General features: G+C 49.3%; 1 protein-coding gene and 1 long non-coding RNA gene across 9 annotated transcripts in view; one reads left to right on the top strand and one right to left on the bottom strand.

Moving 5' to 3' along the window:
* Positions 1–1,534, bottom strand: part of LOC109493842 — a 34,365-nt gene extending 32,831 nt beyond the window's left edge. Inside the window, exon 1 of the long non-coding RNA XR_006589186.1 lies at positions 584–1,534. This is a non-coding gene — a long non-coding RNA (uncharacterized LOC109493842). The remainder of the gene's footprint in view (positions 1–583) is intronic.
* On the top strand, positions 66–17,114 carry AQP7 (aquaporin 7). 8 transcript variants are annotated; one of them, XM_011288589.4, is made up of 8 exons: positions 66–195; positions 1,474–1,524; positions 5,339–5,456; positions 13,253–13,376; positions 13,795–13,932; positions 14,142–14,260; positions 14,457–14,674; positions 15,055–17,114. In XM_011288589.4, the coding sequence occupies exons 2-8, from the start codon at positions 1,499–1,501 to the stop codon at positions 15,329–15,331; spliced, it is 1,020 nt and encodes a 339-aa protein (XP_011286891.1). In that variant the 5' UTR covers positions 66–195; positions 1,474–1,498; the 3' UTR covers positions 15,332–17,114. The 8 variants fall into 8 exon arrangements, with proteins under 8 accessions (XP_011286891.1, XP_011286895.1, XP_019671643.1 ...); XM_011288593.4 differs by having other exon boundaries at positions 112–359; positions 13,795–13,878; positions 14,145–14,260; XM_019816084.3 differs by having other exon boundaries at positions 112–359; positions 13,795–13,878.
* Positions 17,115–18,275: the final 1,161 nt, after the last annotated feature.

Below are 18,275 nucleotides of genomic sequence, written 5' to 3'. Positions count from 1 at the left end.
GGGCAGGGCCTTCCTCTGGGACCCGCTCTGAGCTCCACCTCTGACCTCACAAAGGCTGCCTCAGAACCTGGTCTCTGTGGCGCCGCTGGCCGGAGAAGGGATGCTATTTTGGGCAGTGTGTCTGGACTTGGCCCAAGCGGTTTGGGCCAAACCCCTGCCCCACTGACTTCTCTCCTGGAGGAGCAGAGCAAAGCAGTACGTGGGGTCACCTAAGGAGGGCTGAGAGGCGGGCTCTAGACTTTGGACACAGGGCAGTGGAGCCCCAGCTGTGGGTGCAGCCAGAGCCTGGGACAGTCATGGAGAAATAAGACCAAAGCTTGCTATAACCAAGAAGCCCCCAACGTGGACGCTTTAGCAGAGTGAGTCGGGCTCCAAGCAGGGCTGGGACAGGGGGCCTCCCCTGGGGCCAGGCCTCAGAGTCCCACTTCCTAGGGACTGTATGGGGAGGAGGTGACCATGGGACTGTCTGGGGGAAGCAACTCCAGCTGGGAGTTGAAAGCCAGGATGTTTGTTCTGGTTTAGTCCTGAGTTGCTGTGTGACATAGGCATGTCACACACTCTTTCTGGGCTTTAGCTTCCTTACTTGTAAATTGACTGTTGGGAGGACCAGCAGCGCAGCAGAGGTTGGCTGGGCTGTCAATGGAGTGCTGGCTGGAGGATAAGGAGACCATGGAAAGCAGACACTGGACCAAAGCAGAAGGGAGAATATCAGAGATAAGGGCTTGATTGCTGGCTTTGCTGGAGTGGTTTCTCCCCTTGGAGTTCCCTCTTGAGAAGCTGGGGCTGGGGCTGGAGGGTGTCTGCAGTCAGGGCTAGGGATGTCAACTTGTGCAACTGCTAGAGGGAATTTGGCTAGAGAACAAGGGGGACTTCCAGGATGGGGAAACTCAAGGGTTACATTTGTGTGGTCATTCGGGTGGAAAATGGGAATACACAGGGGAATTTTCAGGAAAGGTAAGCGGGTAGACTTGGTTCTGAGTTAGAAGAATGGACTAAATGAATTCTTAGGACCTCATATTGTGTGTGTGTTTGTGTGTGTGTGTGTGTGTGTGTGTGTGTGTGTGTGTGTGTGTGTATGTAAAAGGAAAAGGCCCTGGAAAATCGGAATTTAAGTCAGCAGCAAGAGGTTAGACTAAAAGCAATAATACCCACATATGTGAGAGTGGAGCCACTGAGGGGAGGCTGTGGGCATCTCCACTTTGGACAGTGGAGAAAGTCAGAAGGACCCAGGAAGGACCTGGTCCAGGGGTCCCAAGGCCAGCATGGGTAGAAGGGGTGGGACTGCAGGGCCTTTCCCCATTGGCTAAGGCACGTCCACACTTCTCTTTGTCAGCTTGGCTGAGTTGAGAGATTGGAACCGGCAGGACCTGTCCCTGTGGCTTCTCCCCTGGGAGGCTGAGGTCTGATGAGAATGTGGGGCCAAGTTCTGTGCCCCCACACCCCAGCCCTAATGACCTCTCTTTGGCTCCACAGCATCTAAAAATCTCAAAGACAGAACATGGCTGAATCAGATAGGAAGAGGCGGTAAGCACTCCACCCATTCTCCTCCTCCAGCCACCCATCCCCCACCCTCCCAGCACATCCCTGTGCCCTTCCTGCCCTACTCCCAGCCTCTCCCTCATGGCAGCTGACCCCTCCCTCCCCCCACTCCTACCCATCCCCCCCCCCCCCCCAGGAGTCTCAGAAGAAAGACCTCTCCCAGCCGGACCCTGGGCTGGGCCCTTGGGTGAGGGAGGCTCAGAAAGACCTGGGTGAGGGTCAAGGGGCTGGTGAGGGGGTTCCAACTGCCTTTATGTAGGTGGTGCTCAACTGAACTCACTGCCTCTCACCCTCACAGGCTCAGATCTTTAGAGTACAATAAAAACCAAAGCCCTTGCAATGGCCAAGGCCCTGCCTACCTAGTCCCAGTTTCCTCTCTGACCTTCCCCCACTCCATCCCTGCTCTCCCCAACCCCAGTCACAATGACCTCCTTTCCTTTCCTTTAAACATGCTCAGAGTCCTTCTGGGATTTCCCCTCTGCTTGAAATGCTCTTCCCTCACCTCCTCATGTCTTCTCAGTGAGGCTTACCCCAACTGCCCTATTTAAAATCATACCCCACCCCCTTTCCCTTGCTCTGTTTATCCCCATAGGCCATACTACCTTCTGACACGCAAATGTACTTGCTTATTACATTTCATCACTGCCTGCCAGCACAGGAGCAGGAATATTTGTGCACCCTTGGATAGAGAGAATGAATGGCTCCCCTTTGTGCTGGGTTCTCTCTGGGGCTTCAGATACTGTTTCCAAGTGAGTTCCACAGGCAACTCAGTCCCAGTTGAAAACAACCTCCATATCCCAAGCTGACTCCTCCTGTGGTCTCAACTCAGCCAAGGATCCCCTTCTCCATTGCTCAAGCCAGAAGTCAAGACCTTGTTTGTCCTTCACACTTCTGTCTCCCCCATAGCTCACATCTAGTCCCATCTCCTAAAATATCTAGAATGTTCTCACTCCCACCATTCTTTCTACCACTACTCTACTCCCTCACAGGCACTTTAGGCCCCATCCTGTCCACTCCTCAAAAGTGTCTGCAGGCCTCACCTCTCCCACCCTGGGCTTCTCACCTCTGATGGTGCTGCTGTTATCCCTTATCCATCAGAACCACTAGATGGAGTGATCCAAGGTTGGAGACTGGGTTTGTATTCTGTACTGCTGAGGCCTGGCTGGTTTATAAGTGTTTGGTTGATCAGATAATTAAATAAGCTGGTGAACAGGACAGTTAGTTGGCTAAGCTGCTAGATTAATTAGTAAGTTGAAGGGTTGGTTGGTGAGTTTATTAGCTATTTAGCACCTCGGTTAGCAGATATCGTGTGGGTAATTATCTGGTTTGCCGTTAGCTTCTCAGTTTGTAGGCCACTTTTCTCAGATGCCCTTTTCTCATTCTATATCCTCTCCTTGGCCTCATCTATGGCCAGGGATCAGATGATTTGGTGGCCTCTGGATGTGTATCTCTAAACAAGACTACATGACCAGCTGCCTCCTTATAGGCCATTTCTGCCTAAATGTCTAGCAGGCTCTTCAAAGTTAACATGGCCGGACAGACTCCTCATACTCCTGCCTAAGGCTGCAGCTTCTCTCCTGCACCTCGCTTGTCATTCTGCTGCTCTTCCTAAACCCGAAGGTCATCTCTTCTCTCTCCATTCTCCTCTTCAGTTAAACCCTAAGTGTGTCATTTTCACTGTTTTCTAATCTCCATGGCACCTTCTTGGCTCAGGCTGCCATCTCTGCTCAGGCTGTCTGTGGCAGAAGCTTCCTGATTGCTCACCACACTCCCACTCCTGCTCCCTCATCCCAGCCTCCATAGAGGAGGCAGTGCTCCTGCTTAAATCTTCCACCAAACCCCATGGCTCTCTGGGTCGAGTTCACACCCCCTAACACAGACCATTAGGCCTTCTGCCATCTCTACCCACCTCATGCCACTTTCTCTCCTCTCTTTGGCCAGCTCATTCTTGGGGAGTTCCTCTCTACATCACACAGTCCTTTGCTGCAAGCCTCTGCCATGCTATTCTGATGCCTTGAACTTTCCCCTGCCTCCCCTGATGCTCCTTCATCTGGCCAGCCTTCCATTTTTGACCTGTTTCCTTTCCTGTGGGAAACCCTCCTACCCCCACCTCTAGGTTGTTTGCTTCCTCTCTGCAATCCAGTAGTGCCCCCCTTCACCTGTGGCAACAGTCCTCACACTTTATAGCAATTACTTAATTGTTTTTCTTCCTGAGAGCAGGGATCATGATAATGTTCTTTACTACAATGCTTGAACATAGCAGGCATTTGGTAGATTTCTAGGTCAGTAGCTGGTTGGTGGTTATTTATTTATTGCTTACTCTGTCCTGCCTGCCATGTGGTGGAGAGGATGGGGCCAGGGTTCTAAAATTCTCTTGGTGTCCTTGGCTTCCTGCTCTGTCACTTCTCCACTACCTTTGTGGTACTTTCCCAGGACCCTCTTGGGTCCCTGCCTGGCTGGTTATAGGGGCAAGGAGACCCCCAAATGATGCTGCATGGAAGCTGGAGTTGGATGGGAGCCAGTAAATTGTCCATGCAACTCTATATCTCCCTCCATATACTCAGCCCTTGATTTATTTCCCTGGAGTAAGGACAGAACAAGGACTGGGGTGGGTGAGATTGAACATAGGGTCTCAGCCATAAAAGTGGAAGTTGTTTTATCCATGCCTGACTTACATTTCTTACTCCCTCTACTTAATCTGTGCTGCTGTGAGGCCAGGGAAATTTTAGGAAGTCCGGGGAGGAGTAGGGGGTGATGTTGCTATCCCTAGCAAGATGAGGTAGCTGAGGGGCTGGTGTCAGCTTCAGGCATTCAGCATGGGGAGGGGCACCAGTCTGAACAAGCACTAAGGCCACACTTAAAGGTATCTGTACCCCTCCTCTTCTTCTTTAGCCTCTAGACTCCATCTCCTTCCCCAAACCAGAGGTCTCTACCCCACCTCCAACAGATAATGGGGCCTGTAACTCACTTTTTTGTCTATCTATCCATCCAACCATGCATTTATTAAACAAATATTTATCAAGTATCTACCATGTGCCAGGCATTGTAGGAAGTTCTGAGGATCTAGTGGAGAGTAAGACAGATGGATTCCTCAGTTGTCATTCATTTGACAATATATATTGCACAACTGCTCTGCATTTGGCACTGTGCTAGGCACTGAACATACTACAGGGGAGAAGATCCGGTCTCTCCTTTCTTCTCTCCTCTCTTTCATTTGTTCATTCATTCATTCATTCATTCACTCACAGACGTCTGATTGTGTTGAGCCCATTGCAAAGGCCCGGTGCACTTTGCAGATACTTTCACCTCTGGCAGAACCTAATGTATGTTTCAGGCCTCAGGGCTGTTTATAGCACCCTGAGCAGACTTTGCTACACCGTGTGTTGTTTGTGGAGTATCTCCCTATTGACAGGTCCTGCCTGATGCCTGGCCTGTGTTCCCAGAGCTTTGGCTCCTGCAGATAGGCAGGGAGACAGATAGATGGACAGCTGAGCTCGACTTTTCTGCCTGCTCTCTCCCATCTGCTTCTCCTCTGAGACTCACTGGCACCACAGATGACACTTTTTGGCTCCCCACTGCCCTCTCTGCAAAATGGCCTCATTGGTGCACCCTTCCCAGGCTACATCCCTGTGGCTCTCAGTTGTCTCTGATCCCAGCTGTACCAGCTGACCTGGGCAAGAGGAGGTGTGTGTGGGTAACCTCTGGGTTACCCATTAACTCAGCTATGAGTTGAAGGGCCCATGGGCAGTGAGTGCACTTGGGCCTCTTTCCTACCCACGGGCTTGGGCTGCTGCTCCAGGTCTACCCGCAACTCCAAGATGGTCTCATCACCTGTGGTAACAAAGATGCAAGCAATAATGCAAAAGGAGATGGTGCGAGAGTTCCTGGCGGAGTTCATGAGCACATATGTCATGATGGTGAGTGGGTGGGTGGCACAGGGTGGGTGGGCTCTGAGGAAGGGACGTGAACCCCAGGACCTCAGGAGGGTGAGGTTCAGTGGAGGCAATCCATGCCCCCCTCCCCACCACTGACCCCTGGGTCACATTGTCCGTTATTCAGTCTTGGAGCTGGGAGCTAAAGAAGGATAGGAAAGTTAGGAGGAGCTCTGTCTTTCTCACTATCTTTTTGGGAAAGAAAGGGATCAAAGTATGTGAGGGCAGAACAAAACTATGGGCTGGGCGAGCAGGTATCAGGGGGCATGGCTGGAAACGGGAAGAAGGGAAACAAAGAGTACAGAGATTGGAGAGAAGTGTTATCGAGGGTCATGCTTTGAGAATTAATCCTGAGGGCAGTGAGGATACACGGAAGGTTCTCAAGCAGGGTTGTGATGTGTTCAGATTTAGATTTTAGAAGATGGTTCGGTGTGCAGTGTGGAGTCTCAGCAGAATGGGCAAAGCTGGTGGGAGGGGAAGCAGTTAGGAGGCTGTTGACCTTGGATAGAGAAATGGTGGTGACCAGTCCAGGGATGGAGAAGAAAGCACACGTTGAGGGAGCTGAGAAAGAATCGAGATTTTCCAAGTAGCAGATGAGGGGTAAATGCCAAGGAGGATCATTCTGGAGTCCGGAGCCTGCTACAGGGCCAAAAGTGAGGTCAGTTTGGGTGTGATCAGGTGAGGTGCCTGTGGAGACATCTGGGGGGTGGTTGGATATAGAGGTCTGGAGCTCAAAAGAGGGACTTGAGCTGGAAGTAAGGAGTTAGAGCTGATCAGAATATGGATGGTGCTTATAGAACTGTCCAGTGACAGTGTATAGAAAGAGGGAAAAAAAAAAGATAAGTTGAGGACAAACCTGAAGAGGAGCATTTCACAAAGAAGTCTGAGGAGGAGTGGCCAGAGAGGTGAGAGGACAAGGGGGGAAAGGTAGGGTCCACAGGAGTGGGTGGTCAGCAGTGGGAGGCCTACATACGGGCCAGAGAAAGTGACCACTGATAAGGGTCTATAGGGATTGGTAACAGGGAGGTCACTAGGGACCTTGACAAGGGCTCTTTGAGTAGATGATGGGACAGAAACCAGACTTGTAGGTGGGATGTGAGGTTTCTTAGAAACTCCCTCTCTCCACCTGCTTCAGCTCTACCATCTACAGCAGACAGCCTCTTCCCTGAAGCTGTAGCCATGCCTGTCTGGACTTTATGGCAGGCCCAGGTTCATGAAAAGAAGGGGTGGCTCTGGGAAGGAAAGCAAAGGCAGTCAGGAGCATGTCAGAGGAAGTGGGGGTGAGAGAGAGTGTCCCTGAGTGTGTGCATGTGAGTATGAGTACAACTGGTTGTGTGGCTATGAGTGTGTGTGCATTGAGCCAGTGTAGGAGATGGTGTGGCCCATGGAGCACAGGAGCCTCTAGACATAAGAATCCTGATTCTGTCACTGAGTCACCAGCTGGCCCTGGGCAGGCCTCTCCATGGCTAAGTCTGTCTTCTCAGTTAGTATGTGTGTTCAATCGGACCTTTATGGGCTGTGGAGATGTTTGAGTCCTGGCTCTGCTATCTTCTAGCTGTGTGGTCTTCTACAAGTATCTTGACTGTTTAGAAATTTAGCTTCCTTGTTGGTAAATGTGACACTAACATTGAGGTGGCAGATACCCAGTATACATGTAGGACATATGTGCTAGTCTCTTGTCACGATAAGTGTTCTCAACTGCTCTCCACTCCCTGTCTCCTGTCCTTTTCCCTTCCCCTGTTACCTGCCCTCCTGCTTTGACTTCTGAGCTGCGAAGACAGCAGCTGGACGGTGTCCAGCCTTAATCCAGGACAAAGTCATCTATTCATGACAAAACATTCCAGCCTCATGAGGGTTGTTAAACCTTGGAACCATGGAGGTAGGAGGGTGCCTCCTCAGAGAGCTCTTAGGAGAAGCAGGCACCACTCACATGCACCAATGCCTTCCTGTGCCCCTGTTTGTCTTCCCTTTATTGAGATTATTATTGAGTACCTACTGCATGCTAGGCATGATGATGCCAAGCCCCTTACATACTGTATCTTCTCAAATCCTCACAGCAACCCTGTGAGGGAAGTTCTATTATTATCCCCATTTAACAGATGGGAAAACTGAGGCTCTGAGACTAAATTATTTGTCCAAAGTCACATTTTAAGTTAGGATTAAATCCAATGCAACCTAATATCACAGTGTGACCCTTAATCTCTATTTACTCTCTGTTCCTTAACTTACTACAGCAGGATTTCTAACACCCTGGTTTGTTAATTCCCTCCAGCTGAGGTAAGGCCTTCACTTTTGGGCTTTTGGTAGTCTCTGGGCCTGTTTCCCCATCTGTAGAATGGGAGCTGAAACATTTGCCAGGCAGATTTGCTGTGAGGATTGAAGGGAAATAACGTTTATAAAAGAACTCTGTGAGGTTTAAGCTCATATAGGACATTGTGTTCTTATTTTTAGTTGTTGGGCCTGTGCCAAGAAGTGGGGAAGCTTTTTCAGTTATCAGAAGCTCAGTGAGTCATCAGGGCAAAAGTTTTGCCAGAAAAGCTAGTATGACCTTGGGCCCCATTTACAGCAGCCAGGATGAGGGAGGTGGACCATTCCACTCAGTTCCACTCTACAGCCTCTGGGGATGTTGTGCTCAGGGCTGGCCTTGAACGGGGCTGGACTACATTCACTGACCAGGGAGAAGAGGGGCTGGGCCATTAGGGCCCTGGAAAAACAGCTCTTGATATAAGACATAAGGCAGGAGTTGCAAACTTACATGCTATGGGGGCCAGAGAATCAACACAGAGTGGCAGGAACTGGGGCTAAGTGCAGAGTGCTGACCTGTGCAAAGGCGTGGCTGCTACTATTCTAGCTGACTGCTGGCACGCAAGGCGGGATGAAGGTCAGAGCTGCCAGAGCTTCTGATTTGTCAAGGGAGGCTGAAACCTCTGGTCGTCAAACCCAGATCACCCAAACAAAACATGTGTTCCGGATGGACTGGCCCATGGACTGCCAATTGAAAACCCTGACGCAGGAGATCATGTGGAGTTTATTCACTCATTCATTATTTTTAGCAAATGGTTTTGAGCTCCTACTTGGAAATGCGGACCCTCAGTCTTCAGACCCTCCATGCCTGCTCCAGTCCATGTACCTCCTGACCTTCCTCAAGCCTGTCAGCCTGTCCTGGCCTCACTCCCCACCCCCACGCCCCATGTGTTCCTGTCCTCTCCTGCCTCATCCTACCCTTGTCCTAAGTCAGCCTGCTCCTGGGCTCCCTTGCACCTGTCATGGAGCTCTTGAGGGACCCACATGGCCCTGCTCAACTGCCTTTCCCCTACCCTATCCAGGATATTTCATTTTTTTTAAGTTTACTTATTTAAATTGAGAGGGGGCAGGGCACGAGCGCATGCACAAGTTGGGGAGGGGTAGAGAGCCAGGGAATCCCAAGCAGGCTCTGCACTGTCAGCGTGGAGCCTGATGTGGCACTCGAACTCACGAACCATGAGCTAAAATCAAGAATTGGACACTCAACTGACTGAGCCACCCAGACGCCCCTGGGCTATTTCACTTTTTCTCAGACTTTCCCAATGCTGCTTTGTACTCTGCCTTTTTTCTTTTTCTTTTCTTTTCTTTCTTTCTTTTTTTTTTTTTTTTAAATCAGCAAATGGCTGATTTGTAGCTTGGCAGAGAAAACCATCAGGCGGGTTTCCTGTGTCCGGCTCCTCACCCACCTGTCCCTGCAGCACCAGACTTCATTTACCTGTGAATCCACATATCTCCCTCTTGACAAGGGTGGGCCCCTCCCTCGTGGAGCCCTCCACTCCTGCACCAGTCTCACCCTCCAGTCTACTCAGGTACTTTGCTCCATCCTTTTCCTTCCCTTCCATCTTCAGCGTCTCCCTCTCTCATCTTTAACATACTGAAGTCTCTCTCCCTAAACCAGCACAACACAAAACATTTCTCTCTTCCCCTCCGTGAGCCCCTTCAATTATCATGCTCTTCCTCTCTCCCTTCTCAGGCAGGTTCTCAAACAGATGTCTACATAGGTACCCTTCAACTCTTCTTCACCACTCACTCACCTCTCAATCTCTGGGACCCCGTTTCTGTTCCCATGGCCTGATGAGGCAGTGCTCACCACATTACTACTGACTGTTGGACTGTCACATCCAAAGGGATACTTTTCAGGCCTTCATGCACTTGACCCAGAGGCTACATATGACCATGGGGACCACACTCTCCTTGGGAAAGTCAGCTTCTTGCTGGTGTCTAAGGCACATTCTCCCTTTGTTCTTTTGTCATTTCAACACCTGCTCCAACTGGGGTTTCTAATGCCATCCCATGTGCAGCTCTAGGTTCAGCCCTCAACTGACCTCTCACCTTCATCCTCCCTGATGGCTTCAACTATAGCCTCCATGTCCACAATTCTCCAGGTTTTCTTTTTCAAAAACTCTAGAACACAATTCTGCAAGGGAAATATAATATGAGCCATATATGTAATTTAAAATTTTCTAGTAGCCACATTAAAGAGGTAAAAATCAATAGGTGAAATTAATTTGAATAATTAATGTATTTAATCCATATATCCAAAATATTACCAGTTCAACATGTAATCAGTATAATTAAAAAAAAATGTTTGGGGGCGCCTGGGTGGCTCAGTCAGTTAAGCGTGTGACTTCGGCTCAGGTCATGATCTTGCGGTTCGTGAGTTCGAGCCGACATCAAGCTCTGTGCTGACAGCTCAGGGCCTGGAGCTGCTTCAGATTCTGTGTCTCCCTCTCTCTCTGCCCCTCCCCTCCCCTGCTCATGCTCACTCTTTCTCTCTCAAACATAAATAATAAAACATTAAAAAAATATATTAAATGTTTATTTTTGAGAAGAGAGAGTGAGGGTGCAAGCAGGGGAGGGGCAGAGAGAGGGGGACAGAGGATCCAAAGCATGCTCTGCACTGACAACAGTGAGTCAGAAGTGACGCTTGAATTCAAGAAACTGTGAGATCATGACCTGAGCCGAAGTCAGATGCTCATCTAACTGAGCCACCCAGGCACCCTGATATAAAATTATTAATAAGATACTCTATATTCTCTTTTTCCTAATAAGTCTTTGAAATCTGGTGTGTACTTTACACTTAGAACAGATCTCAATTTGAACTAGCCACATGCTAAGCACTTAATAGCCATATGTGGCTGGTGGTCATCATATTGGATGACACAGATCGAGACTCCCATTTCCAGCAGCCTGGATAGCTATAGGTCCCTCAGAGACAACATATCTAAAATACACGGAATTTTCAAAGGAGGTGCCATCTGAATGTGACTTTATTATTATTATTTTTAATGTTTATTTAATTTTGAGACAATGCGAGAGACAGAGTGTAAGCAGCAGAGGGGCAGACAGAGGGAGACACAGAATCTGAAGCGGGCTCCGGGCTCTGAGCTATCAGCACAGAGCCCGACGCGGGACTCAAACTCATGAACTGTGAGATCATGGCCTGAGCTGAAGGCGGACACTTAACCGACTGAGCCACTCAGGCGCCTCCTGAATGTGACTTTAAAGTACAGTATTGATTTTTCAGAATCTGGGATCAGGTATTTCAGGCAGAGGGAAGAGCACATGCAAAATTGCAGAGAAAGCAAGGCACGCAGGGAGCAATGTGGTTGTTTGCCTTGAGGTTATTTGGCACAGCTGACTGACTAGATTCAAATCCGGGCTCATTCTGTGCAGAACGTGTACCTTGGACAAGCCACTCAACTTCTCTAGGATTTGGGTGACAATCTGTCAAATGGGGAAAACAAGAGCACCTAACATATAAATTAGTGTAAGGGTTAAAGGAGGTGATAGATATAACTTGCTTACAAGTGCCTGACACACAGTAAGTACTCAATACATGATTATTATTTAGTAGTAACACTACTGGTGAAAATAGAGAACACTGGAGCAGATATGAAAGTGAGAGGCAGAAGGGATAATTTATACAGGGTATTAAATGGTGGCCTATTGAGTTTGGACTTTATCCTAGAAATGGAGGGGAGACAGTGAATGCTTGAACAAGGGGCAGACATGATCAGATTTTGTCTGTTAGAAATGTCACTCTGGCTGCAAGGAAGAGGCTGGATAAGATTGGGATAGAATGTAAGCAGTGCTGACTGGTTGTGGGGAATGACAGAAAGGAAGCTCTCATTTGTGACTGCCAAGTTTCTGGCTTGGCCGACTGGGATGGGGAGCATAGGATGAGGATAACATTTTCTGAGAGATGGTGAGCTTTCAACATAGAGCCTGAGATGCCTTTGAAAAACCCAGACTCCCAGTGGGTATTTGAAGATAAGGACCTAGCTAGGTGGAGGTTTTAGGAGTTTTAGTGCATCAAGCATATCTGAAGCCACAGAGTTAGTAAGAAGACCCAGGAAGAGTGACTGCGGAGACGTGAAAGGGGCCAAGGATGGAGCCCTGGGGTTATCCATATTCACGAGGAAGATGAAAGAAGAAGAATGTGGGAAGGAACTATAGAGAGGGAGGCTGTATAGGTAAGAGAGGAGAGGAGAGGAGAGGAGAGGAGAGGAGAGGAGAGGAGAGGAGAGGAGAGGAGAGGAGAGGAGAGGGCAGGGGAGGGGAGGGGAAGGGAGGGGAGGGGAGGGGAGGAGAGGGGAAGGGAGGGGAGGGGAGGGGAGGAGAGGAGAGGAGAGGAGAAGAGAGAAGAAGGGAGGAGAGGGGAGGGCAGGGGAGGATTGTTGTAGAAGCCAAAAAGGAGGGACTTTCCAGATGCACAGAATGGTTAAGAGGGTCAAAATTAGCAAAGTCAAGTAGGATAATGACTGAAGAGATCTTTAAGAAATCAGGAGGTGGGAGTCCTTGGAGAGAGCTTTGTCCACATGTCTGTGACATGTGGAAGCAGGAGCCAGTTTGAAGAGGGAGAGCAAGGGAAAGGATAAAGGAGCCAGCCAATGGGTCCTTTCCCAGAGCTTGGCCCACACAGGGACAGGGTGTCCAGGAGTCCATAGCTAGACAGGCTGGGCTGAGGCAGGAAGGTTTACTTTTAGGAAGGAAGAGTCCCAAGTCTGTGGGAGCCAGTCATGGCAAGAGGAAGGTATCTGCAAAGGGACAGAGAAGCTGGGCATGGGAACCAGAGCTGAAGGGGAAGGCAGATATAGATTCTGGTGGGAACTTCAGGAGGTTGAGTGAGAGCCTAGCTTCAGGCCTCTAATCTCCTTGTGAAGGGGGGAATTAAGGGGGTTATCTTTTGAGGTGATCCAGCAGTTACGGATGGGCAAGAGCAAGAAGTTCAGAAATGACACCTGAGAGCAATGGAAATGTTGCTGGAGGGAAGAGGAATAGAACTCCACCCACTAGCTTCCAGGGCTGATGTGTGTGTGTAGGGGATGGGGTCCTGGCAGAGAACAGGCATGAAGTATGGAAATCTCTTGAAGAAACTTCCTTCAGGTTAGGTTGAAGTGTGAGATACTCTGAGGGGTTCGATCCAGACCAGCCATGCCCTCCTCACAGCCCTGCCCCCTTCCTTGAACTTCAGGTGGTCTGGGGGCCCAGGGGCCAGGGTGTATCCTTAAGAGCCCCTGACATTGTCACTGCCCTCCCAGGTCCTTTTACAGCCCCACCCAACTCTCAATGGTCAGGTCTTAAAGGGGAGTCAGGGAAGGAAGTTTCTGGAGGACAAGGGCATGGTAGAGGGTCTCCAAAAGCAATGCAGGGTGGCCTGGGGCATGGGGGTGAGGAGCCCAAACTGAGCCTGAGCCCTTCTGTAAGGTTGGGGCTTCTGGACAGGTGGTCCCCTCAGAGGCACTCCTTCGCAGGTGTTTGGCCTTGGCTCCGTGGCCCATATGGTTCTAGGAGAGAAATTTGGGAGCTACCTCAGTGTCAACTTGGGTTTTGGCTTCGGAGTCACCATGGGAGTGCACATGGCAGGGAACATCTCTGGTGAGTGAACCTGGGCCCCATCTGATCAGCAAGGCCAGGTGTCCCCTGTATACTGCTCCTGCCCTCCTCTAGCCGGCCCCTTCCGCAAGTCCGCCAGAACCCATTCTCACCAGCCCGCAGGAGGGAGAATACCCTGAACCTCTTTCTTCTGACCTCTCTGCCCAGACTCTTCAGAGCCCTGGACACCCCATTGTTACTAGCTGGGTCAACTTAGGCAAGTTATTTAACTTCTCTCTCACTTTCCTTAATGGTGAAATGGAGGTGGAGGTCCCTGCCTCGTAGGGTCCTTGTGAGGATTAAATTAGTACACTCCATAGATACTAGCTGTTACTATTATTGTTATTGCTGCTTTTGTATTATTTGTTGTTATTGTTTGTCTCTTCTCTCACACCTTTGACATTTCTGCCCCTTCCCGCAGGGGCCCACATGAATGCGGCCTTAACCTTCACCAACTGTGCGCTAGGCCGCATGTCCTGGAAGAAGTTTCCTGTATACATCCTGGGTCAGTTTCTGGGTTCCTTCCTGGCTTCTGCCACCATCTACTGCCTCTTCTACTGTGAGTGTCTTGCCCTATGTTGTCCACCCCTGGCCTCAGCCTCCTCCTCTGAAAAATGGGCAGATACAGACCCAGTGTCCTGGCCTGTGAAAATGTCTAGAGAAAAAGCCTTGGAGGTGCTCCCCACCCCTCCGTCCTACAGTCTTATTCCTGGGACTCCAGTAGAGTTTAGCTGGTGGCAGGTTCACACTCAGTCTGTGTTTCCACAGCAGCCATTATCCAATTTTCGGGTGGACATCTGACAGTGACTGGTCCCACAGCTACCGCTAGCATTTTTGCTACCTATCTTCCTGAGCACATGACATTGTGGAGGGGCTTCCTGGATGAGGTCAGTGATCCAGTATGAGTTCCCCTCCTCAAGTCCTCCTTACCTAAGGAAGCGGGGGCTGGCAGGCAGCCCTCACAATAGAAAGGATAAGAACTCTGGGTGGGGTTTCTGCCAGTGGGTTGGGGCTGGGGGCATTGCTGAAGCTCTGTGACTTGGCTAAGGGCCCCAGGCGGCTGCCACAGTGTCTGCTCACCAGGTAATAGTGACAGGGATACTCCAGCTATGTCTCTTCGCCATCACGGACAAGGAGAACAATCCAGCACTGCAAGGGACACAGGCCCTGGTGATTGGCATCCTCATTGTTGTCATTGGATTATCCCTGGGCATGAACACAGGATATGCCATGAACCCATCCCGAGACCTGCCTCCCCGCTTCTTCACTTTCATTGCTGGCTGGGGTATACAGGTTTTCAGGTACTTCCCTCACCAACCCATCCCTGCCAGTTTTCTGTGGGTTCCCTGCATGTGGAGGGGTGGGGGGTGATGTGAGAAGCTCCACAGTCCTGCAGAACTCCCCGGTGGCCTGAGGAGACAGGAGTGGGTCCCTGCTTTCCCCCAGACCAGCACTGATATAAATCCTGCTCCTGGACTGAATGTCAATCGTGTCCTAGACCAGCTCAATCCCTGAATCAGGCTGAAGCTAACCAGGGCCCCAGGCTCAGGGGCAATTCTTGGGCTAGAATAGGTGTCACTCCTCTACTCTCAGCCCCTACTCCCTGTCTCAGCCTGAGTGGATGCAGGTGCTGTCCCGGGCATCAGCCCTCTCAGCAGGTCCCTCTGTCTCTTGCCTGCAGGGCCAGGGACTGGTGGTGGGTGCCAGTTGTGGCACCACTCCTGGGTGCCTACTTAGGTGCCATCATCTACTTGGTCTTCATTGGCTCCAGCATCCCACGGAGGCCCCAGATACTGGAGAACTCCATGAAATATGAAGACCGCAGAATACCCGTGTTGCCCAAGACCATGTCAAACCCACCTACGACCCTCACCCCTGTCTCTGTGTCTCCTGCCAACAGACCTTCAGTCCGGACTGTCCCACCCTTAAGTGACTCCATCCACCTGGAGCACTTCTAAGTAAGGTGACTTGTGACCCTATCCCCACCCCAATAAAGAAAGCCTTGTCCCACAGCGGCACCCCCGTGTCCTGGGTGCCTCCTGTGGTTGGGCTTCCCTCCTGGATTCTTCCAGGAACTCCAGGGTTGTGCTGCAGCCCAAGACTGCAGTATAGAGCTGGGAGGCCTCTAATTCCTTCCAGGGTTAGGAGCTGGGGCACCCACCCTGGGGGAGGACGGAGGAAGCGCCAAACTATGGCCCCAGTAGGAACAGGAGGAGATTAAAGGATGCCAGACACCGAATGGTGGACTTTCAGGCATAGGGTAGGGAAGGGATGGTTTTGGGGAAAGGACAATAGCTCTGGGGATACCTTGATATGCCCTGGGAAGGACTCTAGACTCTCCCTCAGTTCTGGCTAGTTCTTGGACCAGACAAAGCAAGGTCCAAGCATGTAGATCAGAGTTTCTCAACCATTTCTTTCCATTATTGCTCCCCTCAAAAGCCTTTTAGACATTTTCTTTCTTAATCACATGATATTTTAATACCACAGATATACTATATATTGGTTTATATATATATCTGTGCTTTATACGAAAAAAGAGTAAGATTTTTTTTCGTCTTCCCCTTCCAAGAATCAGTGTTCTTGCCCTTGGAGGCAAAATCAGCCCCTACCTTGAAAACGCCTAATGTAGATTGAAAGCAGGTAAGGGATTGGATTCCTCTTTTTTTCTCCTGGTGCCAGAACTCTCCTACATGAAGGAATTCCAGAGTCAGAAGGAAGATGCAGAGAAGAAAGTTCTTACAAAAGGCGCAGAGACAGGAAATGGCCTTGTGGGATGGGATTCAGGGGGACAGACGGAGAAGCTGGGTGGAGGTGGGGCATCCCCACCCACTCTGGGATCAAGCAGGAATCACCCTGCTTTCTGGGGCCCAGAAGCAGCATCACCCATGGTTCCTGTCATTGTTTGTCCATTCAGCCTTTCAACAATTATTGAGCACCTCCTGTGTGCAGGCCCTGCCTTGGCACTGGAAATGCTGACGTGGATGAGGCTGGGTCTCTGCCTTTGAGGAGTGTAGGGTAATGAAGATGATTTATCATGAGGAAGGAGATAAGCATCAGAGAAGGGACTGCAGAGCTCAGAGGGGGCTCACAGCCCAGTCTCAGGGTGGGGGCCAGGGATGGCTTCCTAGAGGAGGAGGCAGAGCAGAGTTGGGGACATGAGTTGTCCCTTCTGGGATTGGTTGCTGCGCTTTGTAGTTTGAGGAGATGGAGGCAAGGAGGCTGGGCTTTATTCTGGAGATGGGGACGTGGTGAGATGAGGCTTAGCAAGCCTGCCTGAGCTGCAGGGTGCAAGCTGCTGGGAAAGGGGGAGATCGGAGCCTGCAAGGGAGTGTGGTGAGAGGCAATAATCCAGGAGGAGCAGCAGATGGGAGAAAGGGGATTTGAGAAATACTGAGGTAGAGGCCATAAGACCTTGGGCTAGCACTGGGAGAAGGAGTGGGTAAGGACGCAGCAGGAGTCAGGGCTGACTTCAGTTTCTGGCTTGGGCCTGGGGCATTGGAGATGTGCCCCCTGTGAGTGCGCTTGGGAGACAGACTGGTTTGGAGAGGAAGATAAGTTACATTGTGACATGTTGAATTTGAGTTGCCTATGAGACCTGGAGGTAAGAATTGTGTATCTTGAGCAAGTTACTCAACCTCTCTGGGCCTCTGTTTTCTCCTTTGTAAAATGGGTCTAATATAACTTACCATTTGCGTTGCTGTGAATATTCAATGAAATAAAACATGTACATTGTTGAGGATAGTGCTTGGCATGGAGTAAGTGCTCAATAAACAGGTATGCCTTTTAATATTTTTAATATGTCCTGGAGATCAGAAGAGAGTTCAAGACAAAAATGGGGAAGTCGTGGTTGTGTGGATATCATGGGGGCCATGGAATAGTGAAAGGAGGGTCAGTGAACAGTCTTCGGAGAGCATGGCTAGGAGATGTGGAGAGGGCACCTGAAGAGGTCTGACTGAGGAGGGGTGCAATGTGGGTGATCAGGGGGCCCTGGAAACAAACCCAAATGTCCATCAGTAGGGGAGTGGATCCTTACCTTGCCGTATAGTCACATACAACAGAACATGATACATCAGTGAAAACTGAGGCACGACAGCTTCCTGTAACAACAAGGAAAAAGTGTGAAAGCATAAAAAGCAATACAGTAGACTGTATACAGTATGACACCAGTTATATAATTGAAAAACAAACAAAAAGGAATATATTCTTTGGGCATACATATGTGATTAAAACTACTTTAAACGAAAGAAGGGATGGGGATGCCTGGCTGGCTAAGTTGGTAGAGCGTGTGCCACTCTTGATCTTGGGGTTGTGAGTTTGAGCCCCATGTTGGGTGTAGAGATTACTTACGATTTTAAAGTAAAGTAAAGTAAAGTAAAGTAAAGTAAAGTAAAGTAAAGCAAAGCAAAGATTACTTTAAGATTTTAATCTTAAAAAATAAAATCTTTAAGAAAAGGCAGGGAGTGAAAAGACAGCAGAGTGAAGAGCAGGGACCTATATATATACATATATATATATATATATATATATATATATATACGTATATATATATACACATACGTATATATATATACATATACATACATATACATACATATACATACATATACATATACATACACATACATATACATATACATACATATACATACATATACATATATATATATACATACATATATATATATATATATATGGCGCTGTGATGCCCACCTCATCCCATGTTTACCTCCGACATCCAGAACTGTTTTCTAGTTCTGGATGTTGGAGGTAAATATATGGGTTTGTTATATGATTTTGTTTTATAACATATAACTGTGATATATATTCATTTGTAGGTATCATATATTTTAAAAGATGAATAGCCATAGGTGATAGGAAGTGATAGGTATGGAATGTGCTGAT

This window comes from Felis catus, chromosome D4 (assembly GCF_018350175.1).
Source record: "Felis catus isolate Fca126 chromosome D4, F.catus_Fca126_mat1.0, whole genome shotgun sequence".
Lineage (NCBI taxonomy): Eukaryota > Metazoa > Chordata > Mammalia > Carnivora > Felidae > Felis > Felis catus.
Note: the sequence above shows the minus strand (reverse complement) of the source record. Positions and strands in the feature narration are given on the sequence as shown.